The sequence below is a fragment of the Ilyonectria robusta genome (genome assembly GCF_021365365.1).
Source record: "Ilyonectria robusta strain PMI_751 chromosome Unknown BGZ61scaffold_4, whole genome shotgun sequence".
In the NCBI taxonomy this organism is placed as follows: Eukaryota; Fungi; Ascomycota; class Sordariomycetes; order Hypocreales; family Nectriaceae; genus Ilyonectria; species Ilyonectria robusta.
The window spans coordinates 62,019-83,941 of record NW_025764438.1 but is presented as its reverse complement, the minus strand read 5'-3'; the positions used below and the strand labels follow the sequence as shown (position 1 = coordinate 83,941).

Sequence of the window (21,923 nt, the reverse complement as noted above, 5' to 3'; positions counted from 1 at the left end):
TTGCTGTCATTTACCAGGTAGGCAGGTAGGTATCCTGGAGTTGCCGAGGCTGAACTCTTTTGTGCAGGGCATCAACTATCTCGACTTACACAAAAGGTGACCTACAGAGAACAAGAACACAGAGGGTCACCTCGTAACTCGTCAACACGGGATCTCGTCCGTCTCTCATTCCTAAATTATCCCTCCATCCTCCTCCTGCTTGTCATCATCCTTTATCCGATCCCCTGTAACCCTGTCAATCTGTGTAAAACCCTTGTACATGGGCACAAAACTACAGCGCCGCTGAGCGCATGTGTTATGTACGGCGCTGTATGTCAGCGGTGCGTGCGCATTTACAGGGATGTCGACCAAGCAACACCCCGCCCAATGCCGGGCTAACGTAGGTACGGATCACAAGGAGAGACATTGGCACAGAGGCCTGTCTTGTCTTGTCTTGCCCGAGACCGAGACCCAGTCTAGAACCCAGACCGAGACCAACAAGACTTGTTAATAAGCCAAGACCAATATTCAGGGACCGGGGGTGTTGGCATCAGCCGTCTGGCCTTGCGGTTGCGAAGCCAAAAGAAAAAGCCAAAAGAAAGCGCCGGAAGCCAACCCCGATAGCACAGTCATTGACCAGCTAAACCAACTACATTATTTGAGACTATTATAGTTCTGCTACTCTGGTCCAGTAATTATGGAATGTGGGAAATGCATGAATTGCATGAACTGATGCTCATGGCCATTGGCTTTTAACCCACAACATCCGGCTCAGCTCCAATACCACTTATTTGCTGAACTGCCACAAGCTCCGCCAAACCCACCCATCCCTCCCTCCCTCCTTCCCTCCCTCCCACGATGCATATTCTCCTGTATCATGCTCTCTTTGCTGACCACATGTCCCTGCTGACTACTTGATTCTCGCCCAGCTTGCCCAAAAAGACCCGCCGCCGCCGCTCCCCCCAAAAATTCAATTGGGAGCGGACCCACCAACTATCATCTGTCCCATCCTTACCCTGCACCTCCCAGCCTCCTCAATTCCTCAGCTCGGCCATATGTCCATCTCATCCACTCAACGGCCCTCCACCTGTCGTCACGGGTGGCCTCCCTCCATGCGGCCACCCTCCTTTTCCCTCTGCTACGTATACAGCACACTCAGTCCCGTGCTTGCATTGGCTCGGCCTAAGCAACTCCTGTCTAATACTCGAGCAGCGTATCGGAGAATGCCGTAGATGCCCCCCCCCAAGAGGCCCAAGCCAGCCAAACTTGCTTCGCTTCGTTGCCGACTCTTTCGTTCTTCACTTTCCTTTCTTAGGAGTATCGGACCCGAGCGGCCCGTCGAGGAGTAGCGGTGTGTTGCCTTGTTTTAAAGGTTGTCGTCATCAAACACGCCAACCGCCACAGTACAGAACTCCATCCATAACCTCGCCCAAATCGTCACTTGTACAGTGGTTCGCCGTCCTCGCATGAACGCTGGCCATGCAACCCGTTTACCATGCCCTCGAACAAGTAATCCCGGCGCGTATGCATCAAAACGAGCAATACATACACGCCGTTGTATTCGTGTAGAGGCATATCAGAACCTGGTAGCTTAGCAACCGTCTGCCCGTCCCAGACATTATTTAGACCTCTGTGTGGCTTGACGAATCCCAACATGCCCAATCCCCTCCCAGCTTAATGAGGAATGTCCAACCACCTTGCGGCCGAAGACACTTTGCCTCAAAGGGTGCCCATGACGAAACTACTCCGGACAACACACTAAAACCAACACACACTATCTAAATGCGGTCAATGGCCGCATCGCTGAAGCATATCACAGGGACACATGCAAGCAACAGAGACAGCTACCAAGTGACATGACCTCGCAGGCTGGCAAGCCGGCAAGATTCGCGAGGGACACAATTCTACCCTCTTCGCATCTCGCTATTCAATTCGATCCTCTATGGCAGCAAAACGCCGGCTGAGCCCATTTTGTGACGCCCCCATTGTCCTGTTCTCCGTTTCCGTTCCCTTGCTGGAATCAATCATCCAACAATCTTCAACCAACCGTACCGTGCGCCTCCTCTATTCCAACTCATGCCAGGGTATACCAAAGCCTGCAGAAATCAACCCAGGCCCAAAAGTATTTCTCTTTTTCTCGTATGTGGTTGGCCATTTAGCTCCACGCCCCTGGCCGCGGCATCACGCCCCCCTTTACGGCGCCTGCTGCCCACATTTAGATGCTCTCGATCAGTATCCCCGGCACCGACATCAAATCGTTCGTGTCCGCCCACCGTCATCAGCTTGACGACGTTTCCAAAACTGAATGCCACTGATCGCTGTCCCACCCTGATCATGGGGCCAAGCTCCGACACCATCAGGTGCCCCGACTTCTCGTCGTCTTGAAACAACTGTCGTGTTTCGTCTGTCCTCATCCGACTAAGTTGGGATACTGTCCACACCTCCCAACGCCCAAAGACGTCCCTGCTGGTTTCCTTGCGTGGTGACCGATGCCGTAATCCGTCTGCTCTGCGTCTGCTCTCAGCTGTGACACCTCGACGCTGCCACGACTTTTGCCGGACACCCACGACGCTGCCATCAGAGACGATGTCCCAGGTCCCAGGGTTCTCCACATGTCTCTTCGTCTCCTCAGCCGAGTCCCATGAGCACCAGCCTCTGCTGATGGGTACGGCAGAGCTATCAAAGCAAATAAAATCGCTGTCCTCCGGTGGAACATACGAATGTATAATACAGTCCCCAGTCTCAGCCTCGGTATAGCAGAGAGTGAGCCACGTTAGACCTCCACTTCCTGTCTGTGCTGACTGCCGTGAGGAATGTGCGCTCTGGAGAGAGCGCGGGCCCATGTTTTCCGTTTGAAACGTATGAATGAGGGTGTGGTCCTCCAGATTGACAAGGTGAACGCGATTCGCCCCGGCAATGAGAAACAACCCCAGTGATGGCAAGGGAACGACTTGATGTACCGCGTGACCGTCTAGCCCCTCAAGCTCCACGCCGCGCGACTTCCAAGACGACGGCTCTCGTATTGCTGCGTGAACGCACCCTCGTCGAGATGCCGTGACGACTGATACCTTGGCTGGGGATGACTGCCTGCCTACTGGGACGATATACATTAGTTTCTGACCTTGATAATTGCTGCAACAAAATGACATACCTTTTTCGACTAGAGGCTGGACGCACGTCAATGGACTCCGGCAGACACCAAAGTCCTCTCCCACCCCAAGGTCGGGTGCGAATTCTGTCAGTGTTCCATTCCGCCGTACTACCACTAGTCTGGGTATATCGTCATTCTGATTAGACGGTGTGAAGAAGAAGGCCTCTGGCTTCTGGCCGTAGAGGTCGACTGGCAACGTGGGTCCCCATCTCCGTTCTTTGAGGTTCCACAACACCACTTTGTACGACGACAAGATGGCAAGCCACTCTGAGTCGCCGTCCATTGCCATGGCCAAAACGGGGAAGGGTACTTCGTCATTCTTTTCCCCGTCTATAATCACGTAGTTTATGCCACCCGGTCGGACATCCCAAATGCAAATTAGGCGATCAAGCCCGACCGATGCGACATGGCCGTCAGGAGATGCGGCTAGCATGGCAATGTCGAGCACATGCCCTCCAGCGAAGGATTTGACCGATAGCAGAGGGTCGCTATCCAAGTGGTGATGCTTATCATCACCAGCGTCGTCTTCCCAGAGCAGGTAGTTGGTCAAGAGCCGGACGGCAGCAAGAACCACTATCACAATGACGAGAAAGCGGGTAAGCTGGTGATTGAAGAAGTCGTACGCAGCCGGCAGAAGGGTCGGTTCCTTGACATTAGGCATGCGATCAGAGTCCTTCATAACGAAGACCACGGGCTCATAGACACGTGCAACATAGCTATGTGCTGAAGGCTTGATGATGCTGATAATCTCGTGCGCGGTTTCGTGATCCTGTAGCCGCAGCCAAGATTTCGGGCTCCGGGCTTGATGTAATCCATCCAGAGACGAGTGATCAGACATAATGGCCTCACTATGCACAGTTTCTCGCAGTATCCGGCCGAGAAAATGGCAGATGGTCTCGTCTTCGAAAAAGTGCCATTGTGCGATCAGGACGAAGCCGAGCATGATGATGGTTCCTGCAATGCGGGTCGACATGGTGGCCTTGCCTCGGAGGACAAGGTCCAAAGCAGAGTGAGTCTTCGCCTCCGATGCGTTCCAGTTGTGTCTCATGGACGCTTTGGCGAGAGCATCGCTGAGCTCTGTCCGTCGCACATCAACGCTTAGAACCGACAAGAAGAAAGTCGAAAGGTAGAAGAGATCGAACACGATAGCGATGGCTGCAAAAGTGCAAAACTCCGACACGCCAGGCGAAACCCATCGGGATAGTACCGTCAAGATGATAACATTTTGCATGGAGCTGGCAATTGCAGTATACGCCGTATCGCCAAATGCGTGTCCTATCCGACTGCTCGTGCTATCCTCAGATGGCGTCAGAATGACAGAGTTTATCAGCCTGAATATGTTCTCTAAGCTCATGGCCAGCACTACTAGAGGGTAAGCTGCCCGAGGAATACGGGACAAGTCAGTCCTAAAGATGGCGCAGATGGTGAAGCTAGACATGAGGGAGAAAGCAATTTGGGTGATAACTGTGAGAATGAGGCCAAACTTGGACTTGAAGGCCCGAAGCTTGGACAGGCTCATAAAAAAGTACAAAGCAGTCAGTCCATAGGCGATGGTAAGGATGACAGAGTCTTGTCGAGAAATTGGCCGGAAGTGAAACTCATAAAGCTGGCTGGCTGAGGTTCGACCGTCTGGAGGATACACGTCCCACTTGTTGCCGATTTTTTCTGGAATCGTGGCCGCCTTTCTCTCCCACTGTCGACCAACGGGAGAATCTCGCAGGTACACGAGGGTAATGACGAGGGCGTCGGCGGCCATTAGACGGCGTTCTTCGAAGCGCTTGCCGCTGAAAACAATAGAGTGCCTGAGCGTTACGTTGACCGAGGTTGACTGGTTCTTTCTGTCGTTGACAGTTGTCAGGATATCGGGATCAGCTAAGATGCGTTCCTTGGAGCAGTCCCAATACTGGAGCGGCGAATGAAAGAACCAAGACTGGTTGGTCAAGCCATTGATGGCGTGGAAAGCATCGCGCTGTAGGGGAGAGAGATCAATGTCGTGGTCTTGCGGGAGAAGGCGGTCTTCGCGACGAGCACGACTGGGGTTGAAGCTTTCGGTGGAACCTAGGAGTTGATCCTGGAGGTCGAGGGCTGAAGAGAGGAGGGACTTGTCAAGGGCCTGCATGTAACTGGAATGAACCCAGATGGAGCGCATCATGACATCCGGGTGAATAGCAGCGCCATAGGGCAGCGGCTGGGCGACAGTCCATGCATGGTGGGGTAGATTTGAGGCGCCATTGATGAAGTCAGTGGTGAAGAGGAAAGGAATGGGGTAGATGAACATGGTGGCCACGGCCACGGAGACGAGCAGGGTAGTGACAACATGGCTGGCGGCATAGGAGCCATAGCGAGCGAGTCCATTGCGCAGAGGGTGAGATGGAGCAAGGACAGGTGCTTCCGTTGTTCTGGGAGCTGGAATGAGCTGAGAGCGAAAGACGGGGCGCAAGACACGGCACGGGTAGGGAACGGGGATTCCCCGGGAACGGGAGCAGGAAGGGGAAGACTGACCCTCGAAACGGGTACAACAGGTACCAGATCATGAGGACGGGAGGCAAGATCGATGCCGCTCACTCACGCATTCGTAGATATGTAAGAGGAAAATGGAGGTAGAGTTGAACCAGGAGCGGGAGCTGGAGCTTCGTGGTGCCGGTGGAGGAAGCTGGCGTGACATGGGCCGAGAGGTTGTGACGTGATATTTGGGATCTGGGATCTATCTGACGGTGGTGCGATGCGCGAACACGGGGGTGCCGCGACTAAAAGCGCACCTCAGTAGGACCTACTTCAGACTACCAAGGCTCAGGTGCAGCCGAGCGTAAGGCGAGGTATGGACTGGCCTGGGTCAGGTCACGAGACGAGGGCGATGGTGAGGCCGTGGGGACGGGAACGATGACATCAAAGATGGATTCGTCTAGCGCCGCGAATCAGTCCCACGCGGTGACGGCGACAAGGGAGGTGTTTCTGGTCCGGGTTGCTGCTGCTGCTGCTTGGTTATAACGACCAAGGCGATGGGGTGGGCGTTGATGGTGAGCGTTGAAGGTGTCGAAGATGTCGATGGTGACAGCTGGTTTGGGTTGAGGGTTGAGAGAAATGGCGATGACCACACAAGGCACGGGAAGTAGGAAAATGCCACCCGGTAGACATCAGACGCTATATGACCCCATCAGGCAAGATCGGCAGGCGGCGGATTGATTGAGATGAGAGTTAGTTAGTACTTCGTGGGGATAGCGGAAAAGAGCAAAGTGGGTGGGTGATGGATTAAGGATTGGGGATTGGGGAACGGGGAACGGGAGAATGGGAACAGGTCTGAGGAACGGCTCGAGCGCGGGAGGCAGGGAGGGAAGGTGCTTTAAGACATGGAAGAACCGGACAGGAAGAGGCAGGTAGGTCAAGCTGCCGCTAAGGGCTGTCCTGCCGTTTCCATTGACATCCAGCCGCCTCCTGGGCGCGCCAGCCCGTGTCTAGATATGTGTGCAGTTGACGCGTCCGAGCGACTATCGGGACTCTGGATTTGCTCGATTCGAGTGCCATCTATGGACGTCTGTCTCCCCGGCGTAGAACCCACAGAATCTATCAAGACGGGGGTTTGATCCGACGAATCCCAAATCGCCCGAAATGTGACATACTACCACATGAATCGGCTCTGCGGCGGGGGCAGCACGCACTGCAAAAGGATTTAATGCCCACGGACGGCATGGCCGCTTTTTCCGCTATGCCTGGCTGGGGCCACGACGATCCCTCCCTCATGCGCCCCACCGCAGGTACAGGGACGGTACCAGTGTGAGCCACTGGCAGCGCGGCATTGACTGAGGTATATCCCGCGTACTGGTGGAAAGTGCTGTTTGAGACGGACGGGAATGAGGCGCCTCACCGATCTCAAATCTCGATCTGTCTGTGCTCTGTCATAGTTAAGCTACCTAACTTGCCTACGCTGGCCGTGTAATTTTTCGTGCCCTAATGTCCGTTGATGGTGGCTCAAGGCTTGCAAAACGCTGAAAACCAGTACCTTACAATGTCCCGTATTTGGATAAAAACATTCACCAGGTTGCATCACTCCCTCACTTGGTCGGCACACAGATCCCAATACGGCCCTCGCAGCAATTAATTTCCACACACTTAACCGCAGTCGTCTTCCATCTGCCACCCATATCCCTGCTACCCGCCCAACCTGGAAAGTTGGGCAGAGGCCCTGTAATTCTAACGAACATTCGAATCGGACTACTGTCGTATGACTGTATGACATCCGGCAGGCGGCCAAGGCTCCGCAGGCTCCCGTGAAAATGCGATTGTATTTTGTGGGCTTCGTTGCAGCAGCCACAATCCTTCCTTCTTCCCAACGTCCGGCGTTGTGCACCGTAACTTACCGGCCGCTTTGACTTTGCCTAATTGATCACCGCCGAAACTCAAGATTGCCAGTGTCTATTAGCGCCTTCAACTCTACACCAGGACCAAAACACGCCGTAAACACACACACACACACGCCGCAAACTGAAGCAATGGCATCGGATTACACAAATGCAGCTCTTGACGATCTGCTATCCACCTTCAACGAGCTCAATAGCCACGTTGTTGAAGAACTCACTGATGAACCAAGTCCCCTCGAATTTATGCGCTTTGTCGCCCGCAACACCCCGTTTGTCGTACGAGGCGGCGCCTCCTCATGGAAGGCATGCCAAGAATGGAACTCGGCCTACCTGCTCTTGGCCCTAAAGGAACAATCCGTCAATGTTGCTGTTACCCCGTACGGGTGCGTAATTTGTCTATTTTAGTTCTTGCGCCACTCTGCTCTTGAGTCGTGTAAACCTGCTCCGAAAAACTAAACTCTGAACTCTGGCAGCAACGCTGACGCCCCCACGGTTCATCCCGGGCACGATTCTCTTGTCTTCGCCAAACCTCATTATGAGGACCAGCCGTTTGACGAATTCCTCGAGTATGTCGTTCGTCATGAAACAGACCCTGACTTCCCCCCCGACGCGGAGGTCAGATATGCACAGACTCGTAAGCCAACACCAGCCACCGTCTCCCTCATTAGGCCAAGTACAACAGGACTAAGACATCCTCTCTTCTCAGAGAATGATAACCTCCGCGACGAATACATCACCCTCTTCTCAGATGTACACAAAGACATCCCGTTTGCGCGGATAGCTCTTGACAAAACCCCCGATGCGGTCAATTTATGGATAGGCAACTCCAAATCCGTCACGGCTTTACACAAGGACAACTACGAGAATATATACGTCCAAGTTCTCGGTAGAAAGCATTTTGTCCTCTTCCCATCGTTGTGTCATCCCTTCGTCAACGAGCAACCCCTGCGACCTGCGACATATTCTCGTACCGAGCATGGCCTGACGCTCGAGATGGATGCGAATGAGGAAACTGTTCCATTTGCAACATGGGATCCCGATAGTCCGGACGAGAATGCCACTTCATTTTCCCACCTCGCCCAGCCTCTACGAGTCACTTTGAATCCCGGGGATATGCTCTATCTGCCCGCCATGTGGTAAATCGCTCTCCCCACTTGTCCCAAACCAAGCACTCACTCCTCGTCTTTCAGGTACCACAAAGTATCACAATCATGCGCGGAAGAAGACGAGGGTTTTGTACTGGCCGTTAACTACTGGTAATACTCATGCTCTCATATGACCCGTCGGTGGTCATCTCCGCTGTATCGTATTTCTAATTTCACCCAGGTATGACATGGAGTTTAGTAGTCCGCTCTTCCCACTATCCGCCTTCGTTAGAAATATCAGCTTGGGGAATAGCATAAAGGCGACGACGCAGCCATCCGATGCAAATTGAAACGGAAGCAAAATAATTCCACATTAAGTCTATGCCGCTACATCCAAGCCTCCTCACCTCTTCTTCTTTTGAGCTATCCTCTTTTGCGCCCTCAATTCCTTCTTCATCCTAGGATCCACAATCCTGTACCGACCCTTAACACCCTTCGGTCGGCCCTTGATACCGCGGTTGATACCCTTGGCAACAACCAACTTGGCCGGCGTCGGGGCCTTCTTCCGGGAGGCCTTGCTAATTAGTCTGGAAATACTGTCGGCCTTCTCCTTCTCAGTCATGCCTTCGTCGGCGGCAAGCATATCGGACTTCTTCTTAAGCTTCTCCAGTCGTTGGGCAGCCTTGAACTTCTTACGAGCCTTTGCCTCTCGTACCTTCTTGATAGGTCGAGCATTCAAGGCACGCGTCTTCTCCTTGATCGCTTGAGCTGCAGCCTTGGTGATGGGCTTCTGTTGTTTGTCGTGCTTTCCTTCATCGTCCAAGAACCATTCGGGTAGGCCGTCGCGGTCTCGGAAAGCATGCTTGTTGAATCCGTCATCGATGACATCGTGACTTGTCTTCTGTCCTGTGGCAAGCTGGTGTGCCATTGTCATTGCCTCGGCAGTGATGATGTCAATGTCTGGATAATAGTTAGTATCCACGGTTAGGTTCTCAGTAGTGAGGAGTGAAGGGAGGGCTTACCAGGCCTTCCATTGGACATCCGCTTCTCATGCTGCTCCCAGTCATCCTCATCCACGTCCCGCTTGACAACCTCAAACCCATCTTGGTCGTCTCCCATTTCAGAATCCGAATCATCAAATGCCGATTTATGCGAAGGAGCAACCTGAACGTCACGGTTCTTCGACTGCTGCGCGAAAGCGGCATCCGCCTCTTGATTGATGGCTTCATCGGCACTGTCTTCGGCAGGGGAATCCTCTGCCTCGGGTACGAGACCAGTTATCCCCTGGAAGATATCCTGGTTGAAGAAGTTCGTTGCCCTTTTGGACAAACCACCTGCTCCTTTGGACGAGTCCAAATCAGTGATCAGGCCTTTCCTCAAGGAGGGCTCGTCGTCATCGTCAGAATCGGAGGAGCCCTCTTCTTCGTCAAGCTCAGAGGAATCGTCATGCTGATCAGCCTCATCGGCAGACAGTCCTTCCCATTCATCATCGCCATGCTCTGCACGAGCCTTCTTCGCACGATACTTGGCATCAGACTCGGCCTTGCGCTCCCTGTACGAGTCGTACATGGAATCTAACTCTCGGTCAAGACGATCCTCCTCGGGGTCGCTCTCCTCATCAGTCTCTCCAGATGACCCAAGACCGCTGTCCTTGTCTTTCTTCTGTGCCGACTGAGAGATGATCGCCATTCTGCCCTTGTTCATTCTGCGCATAGCGTCCGTCTTGTCGACCTTCTTGAGGGAAAACATGGCTCCCTCGCCGACCGGACCAGCTTCTTCCATGCCGATATCCATGGGAGCCGTCATGTTCAGCTGCATCCGAACGATTTCTCGCTGCTTTCGCTCGTTCTCCTTGCGCCTTTCCCTTTTCTTCTTGGAACTCTCCTTGTCCTTCATGGCCTGTAGATCCTCCTGGATCTGCAACTCCTCGTCCATAGGCTCGACTTCTGCCACCTCCTCGGGTTCGTCCGTTGCCGCCGTGTCCTTGGAGGCAAAGCCGAAAATCTCTCGAACCTTTAGTCGCCACTTGAGGAGATGCTTGAAGTCTTTTCGACCGAGAACTCGAAGATCGGCACAGCAGTCACGAATCTCGATGGTGGTTTCGGGCAACCTATCTAGCGCAGCCAAGGCGACATCTCCATTTTGGGCCTGCTCAAAGCTGAGCTTGTTGTAGCTACCAAGGATCGCGATGGGATCCGTGCTCTGGATGAATTCGCTGGCAGGCATTTCCTTGAATTGAGTGTAGTCTCCTTCGTCGTAACCATCACGCTTTCGCTTCTTGACTTCCGGATTGTAGACCTTGGCCTCGTTGTTCGGGGTCGCACCGGAAAGTTCTGCGAAGACTGATCGGGGGTCGAGGAATCGAGGGTCCATCTTCTTTGGGGCTTTGTAACCTCTGCAAACGACGAAAATTTCGGCCGACACGTTTCTCGACGAAGGAGGCTTCGTCGCTTCGACCTTGGTGAAAAGCTGGTTCAAAACCCACAGCAAGGGGTTGTAGTCCTTGGATCTGAAGACCTTGGTCACGAATGTACCACCCTCGACGAGGAACTCGGTTGCCAGCTTCATGGACTGCAGGGCAAGCTCGGCCTGGTTGAAGGAATCTTGAGCCCAAGCGGTACCGACGTTCGGGGCACCGTCGTGTAGAACGGTATCCGCCTTCCATGTCTTCAAATGTTGTCGGATGGTGGCGCGACACTTCTCGGTGGTGATGTCGCTCTGGAAAGTGATGACTCGAGGAATAGGCTTGATGGGGGCCAAATCGACACCGACAATGAGACTGTTCACTGGCATGACCTCGGCAGCAACCTGGCACCATGACTGCAAAAATTATTAGCTTAAGTCGACATCATCCTGGGGGGATTTACTTACACCAGGCGCAGCGCAAAGATCCAGCAGGACCTTGCTCTTCTCCAAAAAGCCATACTTCTTGTTCAATTGGATCAGCTTAAAAGCGGCTCGGGCACGATAACCCTTCTCCTTGGCAAGCTTGTACCACTTGTCCAGGCGGCCTTTGCCGTGCTTCTTCTGGATCGCCATGGTTGTGGCGTTGAGAAGGCAAACCGGGAAATGTGAAGTCGGACGGCGGCTGGTATACCGACTGGCGTCCAAAAGTTCAGAAAAGGCCCCGCGAAACCAGAAATTTTGCGACTGAAGCACGCTGATAAGGCCTGTCACGTGGAGATAACCAACGGGAGTTTTTTTGGGATGTGGTCGGTGACGGGTAGGCTTACCTAATTCTGAGCCTAGGCTCATTGGGAGGGACGCATTGCATTGGCAAGTTGTGGCAGGCGCATGACAGTTGGACCTGCCGTGCGGGACCAACATTTAATACCTTAGATAATCCTGGATGCATGACACCAGCATCTCCCAGAATCTGAGGCCACTTCGAATCGCACCTTAGATCTTGGATGCTTCACCAACGCGAACCCATTGTCTCCATCGCCCGGGCGTGTTTGACGGCCCCCAGACCTTGAACATCGACAGTCAACTCCTCGAACCCCCGACCGCCCTTCTTTCGACATGAGTGGACGAGTCCTCGCCGCTGGGCTTCGGCCTCTAACTCGGCGCTCCACCGTCCATCCCGTTCGACACCTCCATCGCCATCCCACAGGCGGACTCCTGCAAGCCGATGCTGCGATCCGCGCAACGCGGAAGCGTATGTGGTATGGCGGCAACTCCTTCCACAATGCCGTCACTGCGCGGAATGCCTCATTCGCCCGCTTCTTGCCCAAGTTGATGGTCAAGTTCATCCGAGTGCCCGCCATGTTTGGTGGCCTCGCAGTCGGTGCCTTTGCCTGGGTGCAATACCAAGCTGCTCGTATGTTTGGACTGTCTATGTTTAATCTTCTACCAATTCGACTGCTAACTCGGTCCTGCAGAGGCCGGAACTTTTGCCATCAATATCTTCAACACCACCAAGGATACCGTTTCCAATACTGCCTCAACGCTATTCGGAGGGGCTAAGGATATAGCCGAGCAGACGAGGCGAGGTTGGGAAAACACCAAGGAGCAGATCGAAGTTCCCGAGTGGTTGCAAAATGTTCTCCGATCTAAAGAAGGCGTTGCAACCGGTGGGTCCGGAGGCCCAGGCGGTGACGGTGATCCGAAGCAGAGTAACAGCGGTGCTGCCGCTCTTGCGGGTGCTTCAGCTGCGGCTTACGGATACGATAAATCTACCGAAGAGGACTCCCGAGGTGGCGACGAGATTGCTAGGGACGATCAGATGATGATTCTGACCAAGAAGATGATTGAGATTCGCAGCATCCTGCAGAGAGTCGGCCAATCCAGCACCTTGACTTTGCCGTCAATTGTTGTTATCGGTTCTCAGTCTTCTGGCAAGAGCTCCGTCCTGGAGGCCATCGTTGGCCATGAGTTTCTCCCTAAGGGTTCTAACATGGTCACGCGTAGACCTATCGAATTGACCCTCGTCAATACTCCATCATCCAAAGAGGAATACGGCGAGTTCCCCGACCTCGGTCTCAGGCGAATCTCGGACTTCACTTCTATCCAGAGGACGCTTACCGAGCTGAATATGGCTGTGTCAGACGCGGAGTGCGTCTCGGACGACCCAATTCACCTCACCGTCTACTCTCCCAACGTACCCGATCTGTCTCTCATCGATCTCCCGGGGTACATCCAAGTCGTCGGGGCAAACCAGCCTCTTCAACTGAAGCAAAAAATCACCGAGCTATGCGACAAGTATATCCAAGCCCCGAATGTCATCCTTGCCATCTCGGCAGCTGACGTCGATTTGGCTAACTCCACGGCTCTCCGGGCCTCACGAAGAGTCGATCCTCGTGGCGAGCGAACCATCGGAGTTATAACCAAGATGGACCTTGTTGATCCCGTGCGCGGTGCAAGTATCCTGAACGATCAGCAATATCCTCTGAGGCTAGGCTACGTCGGTGTTGTTTCGAGGGCTCCGCAATCTCAGGGCCTGTTCAAGATGGGCCCAACCAACCTACTATCGGCCATTGCCAAACAGGAAAACGCCTTTTTCTCGTCCCACCCTTTAGAGTACGGCACCGACGCCGGAGTTAACGTGGGAACGACGACGCTGCGCAAGAAGCTCATGCACGTCTTGGAACAGACCATGTCATCTAGCCTCTCAAGCACCAGCGACGCTATTCGACAGGAGCTGGAAGAGGCCACCTACGAGTTCAAGGTACAGTATAATGACCGTCCGCTCTCGGCCGAGTCGTACCTCGCTGAAAGCCTGGATGCTTTCAAGCACTCGTTCAAGCAATTTGCGGAGGAGTTCGGTCGACCGCAGATGCATGAGCTTCTGAAGAATGAGCTGGACCAGAAGGTTCTCGACTTGCTCGCAGCTAGGTACTGGAATAAGCCCATTGGCGACCTGGGGGTGGCAAAGCCAGACCTTGACAGCCTCGCGGATCTACCCAAGGCAGAACCCGATTCGCTCTACTGGCATCGACAGCTGGATGCCTCTACATCGGCTTTGACGAAGCTAGGAGTAGGTCGTCTAGCAACCACGGCTGTTGCCTCTTCGATCCAGGCACATATCGATTCCCTCATCACTAACTCGACTTTTTCAACCCATCCCTTTGCTCGACAAGCCATTATGGAAGCTGCCTCCACCATTTTGAATGAGAGGTTCTACAGCACTAGCGACCAGGTGGAAAACTGCATCAAGCCGTACAAGTTTGAGATTGACATTGAGGAACGGGAATGGACCCAGGGCCGTGAGCATGTGGGCGGTGTTCTCAAGAAAGAGCTGCAGGATTGCGAGTCTGCTCTCAAGAGCCTCGAGAGCAAGGTTGGCGGTCGACGAAAGTTGAAGGAGGTCATGACTTTTGTGGATAAGGCACGTAAGGGTGACATCATTGTCGAAGGTGATGGTGGAAGCGGCGCTGGTGGTTTCAGTGCGGCTCTCCTCGGCAAAGGTAAATAACAACTTCAACCTCACCGATGACAGACGCAGAGCTAACGAGTGATTTAGGACGAGAGGCTGTTTTCCTCCGCGACAGGGCCGACATCATCAAGATGCGACTGCTAGCGGTCAAGTCTAAGCAGTGCGTGAACCCGAAGAACAAATATTACTGCCCCGAGGTATTCCTAGACGCCGCAGCAACGAAGCTGGCGTCAACCGCCGTCCTCTTCCTCAACGTGGAGCTGCTCTCCGAGTTCTACTACAACTTTCCTCGGGAGCTGGATCTCCGTCTCGGCCGACACCTTTCCGAGGAAGAGATTGAGAAATTTGCTAAAGAAGACCCCAAGATCCGCCGACACCTCGAAGTCATCCGGCGAAAGGAGCTGCTCGAGTTGGTTCTCGGCAAGATGGAGAGCTTGCGCCAACTTGAGGGCCTTGAGCGGGATCGACAGTCGGCTGATTCGAGGAGAGATGCCGGAAAGAAACGTGGTCGATGGGGCCTATTCTGAGGTAGTCCAACCTGCGCCGGTCGCCACGAGATATGATGCATAGGGAGTTACGGGAGTAGTTTCTCTTGGGATTAGATTTGATAGGGGGCCGTTTCCCTCCTGATGGGCGCTGGGGATCGTCCTTTTCTCCCCTTTTGTCTTCGGCCTGTGCCCTTGCTCTCGAGACGTACCTCAAGTACAATGGGAACCAGCGTGCCGCGCTAGTTGGTGGTAGATGTTTTTCGTGCATGTAAGGATACCCTCCTCAACTCACTGTCCATAATTGGATTCATGCTGGATCTGGTTGTGTATTTTCGCGCAAAGCAGATACTTGAATCGATATTTGAATTCATACATACACATACATCCTTATGTGGACATGGTTTTAAAACTAAAACAAAACGGAAACCCTATGACCCGATATCTCACTGTAGTGCAGCACTGTATTTTATTAACAAGAATAACTTCCCTCTGTTCATCAGGCACTCCCATCCGTGCTCATCTGCAATGTGACTTCCCACCGAGTGTTTCCACCGTGGCCGTAGCCCCCGCCTAGACGGTTCTGAATCAAAGCCGTGACGCGGCCACGCAACTTGCTGAGAGACATCTCATCGTAACCCTTGATAACGCTGAGTTTGAGGTTGGCCATGCAGAGGCCATAGTGGACCTGCCAGAACTGGGCGTCGTCAATGGAGACGATGCTGGGCTCGGTCTCGATTTCGCGCAGAACGGCGGAGACGCCGGAGTTGCCATCACTGCCGCCGTATGACATGAGGAGCATGAGGCCCTGGGCGACTGCGAGGCGCATGCCGAGGCTGAACATGGCGAAGGCGATGATGGCGCAAATGAGGCGGTCGAGCCAAGTATAGAGGGAGATAGAGAGCATGGGCAGCAGGGCGATGAGGGCGGAGAAGGAGAGGGTGAGGAAGTGGAAGGGGTTCGAGAGAACGCTGGGTAGGGAGGCAAGGTACGAGACCTTCATCAGCCTGGCGATACGAGCATGATTGCGGAGTCCATATGCCGAGACGAGGGTGCTGATGATGGCGACGCCACAGACAAGGTCAATGGAGGTGTCAGGTCCGTCAGCGTGGCCATGATGAGCTTCATGGTTGCCAAGCGACTCGAGGAAATGCTTGAGAGTGTGGGAGACAAGGTCGAAGCCGCCAAAGAGGAGGAAGATGGACATGGCAAAGCCAGCCAGGACCTCGGCCCTCTCAAGGCCAAACGGATGGCGGATGCTGCTGCGGCGCCACACCTCAAAGTTGCCGAGGACATCAACGACGACACACACGGCAGCACTGCCGGCGTCGAAGAAGATGAGGTGCGACAGCGCCGTGGTGGCAAGGGAGCCCTCGGAGCGGAAGAAGACGTATGTCGCGACGGCGAGGTGGCAGATGCTCCAGTAAAAATGAATGCGCTGGTCCTTGGTCATGCTCTTCCAGGCATCGGTAACGGTGGGGATGGGGAGAGAGGCGGGCAGCACGGGCGGCGGTCTCGGAGGTGGTTCTTGGAAGATCTGATGCTGGCTGGAGATGCTACTGTGCTTGTATCTGTGGCCGCGACGCTGGCCGATGTTCTGATCGAGCAGATATGTTAGCAAGAGCAGCGCTAGAGGTGACGATATGGAGGGGACAGCGAGCGCAACGTACCGACTTGACGGGGCCCGTCGATATGACCTGGGTCTTGAAGTTGAAGGGGTTCGGGGCTGAGGCCGAGGTCGCGGGGCTTGAGCCGGCAACATCGCCGGTGTCAGAGCCGTCGGCTCCCATTGCGAAAGTAGGTACGGCGGTGGGCGAGGGAGGACAGAGGAGGTTGGACGTGGATGAATTGCGTAGGGCCTTGCTGGAGTCGCGATTCAGCTGTCGCTGGATGGCGAGGGCGTCGGGTTCGGGCTCGACGTCAATGTCAATGTTTATCGGCTCGGGGTCGTTGAGGTAGCGGCCACGGCGGTCGTCGTGATTGCGATTGTACTCGTGATTGTGGTCGTGGCCGTGATCTTCGTCGTGGTCCTGATCCTGATCGTATACGTCGACCACAAGTCGCGGCGGGGTGGAGATCGGGATCTGGACCTGCCGACGACTAGGACGGCCTGGATGGCCAGACTCCATGGGCAGTTGCCGTAAAGGGGAAGCGCCGTGCTATCCCTGAACAGATAGGCCGGACGAGGCTAAGAGGATTTGCGGGTGGGCATTGACTTGCAACTGTCTTACGTTGCGGGCGACGGCCAAGTCGAGCAGACTGGAGGTTTGTTTGGGCGCCGGTTTCGCAACGTGAGGGGCGGAGATGTCGACGAAGACGGAAGATGCGGCGTTGACGTCGTGCGTGTCGACAGGGCCGCCGCGACACGAGGCCTGGGCCATGGAGGTTTGATTTAGGGTGCTTAGGTCGCTAAGCCCCTAGCTTTAGAGTTGTGGCGGGCTTACAGCGCCCAAAGCTGACGGTGGCAGGGCCTACAGGAGACGCGGGCAACTGCACAGGCCGCCAAACCACTCAAGCTGAGTGCATTCCAGCGCCTGGACCCCTGGACGCCGACCTGGACATGTCCCTGGTCTCCCCAATTAGCGCCCGGACCCCAGGCCCCGTGGGCAGTTGTCCGCTGGGGCACGCTCTGGTCTGGTGGCGTTGCGGGCCACATCAGCCTCATTCAATTTGACAGCTCGGGGTGACGAAGACACCCATGCCACGTCAACCATCCCGTTTGTCGATGGACGCCAGGAATTAATTAACATCATTCAACTTACCTGTCAGCCGTCACCCATTAGCCACTCAACTCTCGGCGCTCACAGACAATTTCTAAATATCAAACACGATTCATGCGCCAGCAACCGTGCTCCCGGCCATCATGGTAGATCGCGGCCCTCGTTCGCTGCATTCATTGATCTCGTTCCTCTGAATCCTCCCACACGAGCCTCCTTGCGCCGACGTCCACGGCTGTCCGCGGAGCTCCGCCGTCTGCGAGCACGAGCATGGAGGGCACCGACCGAGCCCAACGCGATGGCTCCCCGACCTCTCCTACTCCGTCTTCCTCACACCGAAGAACGCCGTCTGGTTTCAGTCTCCTGTCTCGCTTCCCGTTCATGAGGCCTTCGCAAGACTCCAAACCCCGTGCCGACCGCGACGATCACCACCCCACACCGACCGCCTCCCGGTCGACCCCCCGTGCATCTTCCACCATCATCCAGCAGCAGCAAAAGACCCGCCGCCGCAGAGGATCCCTTAGGAAGGTAGCGCTGCTCGGACGCGGAGCGCAACGCGACAAGAAGGATAGCAAACCCCTGACCATTGACACCTCGCATGCTGCCGCCTTTGGTCTCGATCCAACATCCACCGAGACCCAAAGCCCAGAGCAACTCGAGACTCTGACCTATAATACCCCCCTGGAACTCACGCTGCTTTCTTCGACTGGCACCATCCCTCGAACAAGCGGCGTCGTCAAGCCCCCTTCCGCGCCGATCTTGCCAACCAACGGCGGCGACTCATCACATCCAGACCAAGACACCCACGGCTCATACACATCTACAGACGAGGAAGACATGCTCCAGATACCCCGGGGCTCAGCGGTCCTACGACAGGGCTTGGCCATGTCTCCCGGGCCAGACTCGTACTTCGGAACACTGGGCTCGGACACGACGCAGAGGCGAAGGTCCATCCACCGGGCGAAATCGCCCCTATCTTACGGCGGACTCTCAACCACAAACACGATGCCGACGCGCGAGGCTGAATGGGACTACTCAGACACAGAGTGGTGGGGATGGGTGGTGCTAATCGTGACATGGTTTGTCTTCGTCATTGGGATGGGCTCTTGCTTTGACATCTGGAGCTGGGCGTGGGACGTCGGCAAGACGCCATACGCGCCGCCAGAGCTGGAAGACGACCCTACATTGCCCATCGTGGGATACTACCCGGCACTAATCATCCTGACGGGTATCATGGCCTGGGTCTGGGTATTGACAGCATGGGTTGGGATGAAATACTTTCGGCATGCCAAGATCAGCGGCGACTGAGAGATACAGACTGAGAGGTACAAGGCAGTGGTCCCGAATTCAGAGCAAGTCAACGATCCTTCCACTGCAGCAACCACCTGTCCGCTCCTGTCTCCTACTGTCAGCCAGCCCCTGGATCACTGCATACCGGAACCTCTGAGCAGGCTCTCCGCAATACGCCATTGGACCCAGCACAGACTTATAATGCAAGCTCCCGGCGAAATCCCACAGCGCAGCTTTAGCCAACGCGCAACTTGTCCAATTGCGGGCGGCATGGCGCATGGCGCAGGATACATGGGACAAAGTCATGAAGAACGAAGCGAGCGGCATCTGCGTCTACTCAATTGGTGTTAGTTGGTGGCTTCTGGTTGGAGGCAATGGCTAAGCGCCGCTGTTTCAAGGGAGGGCGGCGGCAATGCGTCCAAAACGCCCAATCAAGCCCTGTGCACGCCGACCAAGGAAGTCCAGTCCCGCCCAACAGGGAGCGGCAGCCCTTTCGCAGCTGGGATTGACAATAATAGCCTTGACCCTGACTCCAACGCCCACGGCGAGAGAGTCTAGCGCCAGATGACTCGAATACAACCGACGCGGTGTGGCCGATTATGGGGAGTCCAGTATCGCTGGTCTCGCCTCTGGTCTACGCTGCCGTCAAAAGGTTCCTTCGTATCTCCAGATCATCTAGAGTGGAGCTACCTAGGTGGATGCGAATGTGTGTCGGCCATTCCCGACGCTACGTCACAGGTCCCTGCCTCAGCCTAGACGTCGGCATGTCTCCGTCTCTGTTTTGTGGGTGGCGAGATGGACAGCGAAGGATGCCAGGAGAAGAGAGGCTGCGGAATCATCATTATCGTCATCGTCATCATCGTTGTCAGCATTTTCGTCATCGGTGCATTGTAAAAATGCTTAGAGAAATAGTCGAGGGAAAATACGAGATTTTGACTGTCGAACTGTACAGTGGGATTGGTCATAGTTCATCATTATTCAGCAACCAGCCCTACTACCTCTACACTAGATATTGCGGAGGTGGGCGCGGGTGCCGCCAGTTCAGCCGCATGAGCACGATCCATCTGTCCACCGATTCGTCCTATCATGAGTCAGTCCTTACTCGCTGATAAGTGCTGATCGAGCTGACAAGTTTCCTTGGCATCTTGGCGGCTGAGTTGTATTGTGTTTGTGTTGTATATGGTGCCGTGTCGTGTCGTGCGCGTTGTGTCGTGTCATGTCTCGCGCAAGCCCGGCTTGATTCATGCGCTGCGTTTGAGGTTATGCGTAATGCATCTGCTGACATTGTTGAGCAGTGGCTTGGGGCGTTCACTAAAACTGAAACCGAACCAGCAAACAGCCAGCCGCATTCTTCATCGCTATTTATGACTGCATGTCTCTCTCTTCATCTCTGTCGTGGGTAATTCTTGAACCGCTTGTGGTATAATGCAGCCACAGGGGACGCTTGGCGGGAGGAGCGAGACATGGGCTGCATCAATGCGTCTGAACTCGACAGAGAGCCAACAGCTTCGGTTTGGTTTGGAAACCGTTCTCGAGGCCCACCAATCCTCTTCCTTTCAGACAGATGCCGACGTTTTGTCGGGCTTGACATATTACATCATCCTCGTTGCGCGTCTTTCGTGACTAGTTTCAGCCAGGATCGAGGCAAACTCGAGAGCAGTGCCGCCGGTGTCTGGACGTGGGCAACGTGAGCAACTTACTTTACCGCGAGCACCTCAAGACCTCGAATTCGCCGCCCCCGCACAGGTGATGATAAAGCACACTGTGCACGATGTGCATTTGGCCACCCTCAACTCAGGAATTCTTCGCCATGAGAGGTCGAGCCGCCGCTCAATTCAGTGGATTCCAGGCGGAGAGTCCAGTGGAGATGCTGATCGGGCACAGTGCAATGCGCAGGCGGGGAATGATGGCATCCACCCGATGCACCCTTACGGACCCAAGAGATGGAGCGCGCTTACCTTGAGGAAAATCGAGACCCGACTTTTTCAGGCAGGTAGGCACACCACGCAGCTACTCTTTCGGTCGGTCTATTTCTCTACGTCCGTCCCTGCCCCGGGTTCTCGGCCGGGAGAGAGTAGACGTCGGAGGGCCCTTGCACGATCCCGTCAGCCCATGCCCAAGCCAGGACTCTAAGAGGAATGGCTTTCCATAACCCCATGTGCACCCTTGTGGTGACTGGACTGGTGAGCTGACTGTTCGATGAGGCGAAATGTATGGCTGGGCTGGTCGGTGAGAAAGTTGGTTCTGTGTGGTTGGGTGTCGTGCCCCCTGTGATGTCGGATCGTCTCTGGAGCTCCTTCGCACTTGAATCCCGACCTCCGCAGCCGAAACGGTACCTTTAGTAATTGCCCGTGTTCTTCCCCAGATTATGCCTCAGTCTGCCAGTTTTCTGCCCCTATTTGCTTGTTCTTATTTGCTCTGTGGGAATCTCATATAAAAAAGGATAACAGTTCAACTGATCTCTGCCTGCCTTTCCTCCCAAGTTTGGATTCTCAGACCCAGCCTCTCTGCGTCAGACGGCGAGTGGGTGATGAGCAAGTGGGCTGGCTGGAATCACCTGAAGACGGACGGGTAAAAGAAGGTACTTGGGGTCCCGACCGTGGGTACCGACCTCCCGCAAAGGTACCTGCCTCCAGTTTTCCAGGTCTCTGTAGGGTCCTCTAATCTGATTGCCCATTGCCCACTGTCCACTGCCCATCGCCTATTACCCATTACAAACCAGCGGCCCCAGCGTGCCGGTCCTTGCACCCACGGACCTTGGCGGCCCAGCCAGCTTTGGACTGTGCCTGAAACACTTGCTACTGGTACCTGCCTGTAGAGAGCGGTACCGGTTGTCCGCCCAAGAGGTACCAGCCCTGCCAGGGACTCGACCCTGCTGGACTCGTTGCTGTGCAGAGCGCTGCAACCACCATCAACCCACTGGCAGACAGCGAGCACCACCTAACTTACAGGCGAGCTGCCAAATTTATCGATCTAATCTCTTGAC

At 54.8% G+C, this 21,923-nt stretch overlaps 6 protein-coding genes across 6 annotated transcripts; 3 read left to right on the top strand and 3 right to left on the bottom strand.

Moving 5' to 3' along the window:
• Positions 1-1,793: 1,793 nt before the first annotated feature.
• BGZ61DRAFT_156374 (sterol-sensing domain of SREBP cleavage-activation-domain-containing protein) lies at positions 1,794-6,070 on the bottom strand. The gene is made up of 3 exons (XM_046237411.1): positions 5,633-6,070; positions 3,131-5,529; positions 1,794-3,073 (listed from the first exon to the last, which is right to left on the bottom strand). The coding sequence occupies exons 1-3, from the start codon at positions 5,662-5,664 to the stop codon at positions 2,085-2,087; spliced, it is 3,420 nt and encodes a 1,139-aa protein (XP_046108062.1). The 5' UTR covers positions 5,665-6,070; the 3' UTR covers positions 1,794-2,084.
• Positions 6,071-7,353: 1,283 nt separating this feature from the next.
• On the top strand, positions 7,354-9,237 carry BGZ61DRAFT_156307 (putative phospholipase). Its single transcript, XM_046237410.1, has 5 exons — positions 7,354-7,868; positions 7,959-8,119; positions 8,192-8,621; positions 8,676-8,741; positions 8,812-9,237. The coding sequence occupies exons 1-5, from the start codon at positions 7,618-7,620 to the stop codon at positions 8,918-8,920; spliced, it is 1,017 nt and encodes a 338-aa protein (XP_046108061.1). The 5' UTR covers positions 7,354-7,617; the 3' UTR covers positions 8,921-9,237.
• On the bottom strand, positions 8,974-11,609 carry BGZ61DRAFT_344762 (Spb1 C-terminal domain-containing protein; the record flags this gene model as incomplete). The annotated part of the gene is made up of 3 exons (XM_046239730.1): positions 8,974-9,530; positions 9,593-11,390; positions 11,442-11,609. The coding sequence occupies 3 exons, from the start codon at positions 11,607-11,609 to the stop codon at positions 8,974-8,976; spliced, it is 2,523 nt and encodes an 840-aa protein (XP_046108060.1).
• Positions 11,610-11,847: 238 nt separating this feature from the next.
• Positions 11,848-15,306, top strand: BGZ61DRAFT_383331 (P-loop containing nucleoside triphosphate hydrolase protein). The gene is made up of 3 exons (XM_046242682.1): positions 11,848-12,390; positions 12,452-14,476; positions 14,533-15,306. Exons 1-3 carry the CDS (start codon positions 12,093-12,095, stop codon positions 14,970-14,972), a joined length of 2,763 nt encoding a protein of 920 aa, XP_046108059.1. The 5' UTR covers positions 11,848-12,092; the 3' UTR covers positions 14,973-15,306.
• A 123-nt stretch (positions 15,307-15,429) lies between these two features.
• BGZ61DRAFT_344346 (cation efflux family-domain-containing protein) lies at positions 15,430-16,720 on the bottom strand (the record flags this gene model as incomplete). Its single annotated transcript, XM_046239694.1, has 2 exons — positions 15,430-16,527; positions 16,601-16,720. 2 exons carry the CDS (start codon positions 16,718-16,720, stop codon positions 15,430-15,432), a joined length of 1,218 nt encoding a protein of 405 aa, XP_046108058.1.
• A 1,197-nt stretch (positions 16,721-17,917) lies between these two features.
• On the top strand, positions 17,918-18,889 carry BGZ61DRAFT_291666 (uncharacterized protein; the record flags this gene model as incomplete). The annotated part of the gene is made up of 1 exon (XM_046238580.1): positions 17,918-18,889. A coding segment is annotated over one exon (972 nt), but the record flags the coding sequence as incomplete, so codon positions are not given.
• Between the last annotated feature and the right edge of the window lie 3,034 nt (positions 18,890-21,923).

Coding starts and splice junctions, on each gene's coding strand:
- BGZ61DRAFT_156307 (XM_046237410.1), top strand. CDS start 7,618: ATGGCATCGGATTACACAAATGCAGCTCTTGACGATCTGCTATCCACC. Junction 7,869..7,958: donor GTTGCTGTTACCCCGTACGG/GTGCGTAATTTG, acceptor GAACTCTGGCAG/CAACGCTGACGCCCCCACGG. Junction 8,622..8,675: donor CTCTATCTGCCCGCCATGTG/GTAAATCGCTCT, acceptor CTCGTCTTTCAG/GTACCACAAAGTATCACAAT.
- BGZ61DRAFT_156374 (XM_046237411.1), bottom strand. CDS start 5,664: ATGATCTGGTACCTGTTGTACCCGTTTCGAGG. Junction 5,530..5,632: donor CTGTTGTACCCGTTTCGAGG/GTCAGTCTTCCC, acceptor TCCAGCTCCCAG/AACAACGGAAGCACCTGTCC. Junction 3,074..3,130: donor CCAGCCTCTAGTCGAAAAAG/GTATGTCATTTT, acceptor ATATCGTCCCAG/TAGGCAGGCAGTCATCCCCA.
- BGZ61DRAFT_383331 (XM_046242682.1), top strand. CDS start 12,093: ATGAGTGGACGAGTCCTCGCCGCTGGGCTTCGGCCTCTAACTCGGCGC. Junction 12,391..12,451: donor GGTGCAATACCAAGCTGCTC/GTATGTTTGGAC, acceptor TCGGTCCTGCAG/AGGCCGGAACTTTTGCCATC. Junction 14,477..14,532: donor TGCGGCTCTCCTCGGCAAAG/GTAAATAACAAC, acceptor CGAGTGATTTAG/GACGAGAGGCTGTTTTCCTC.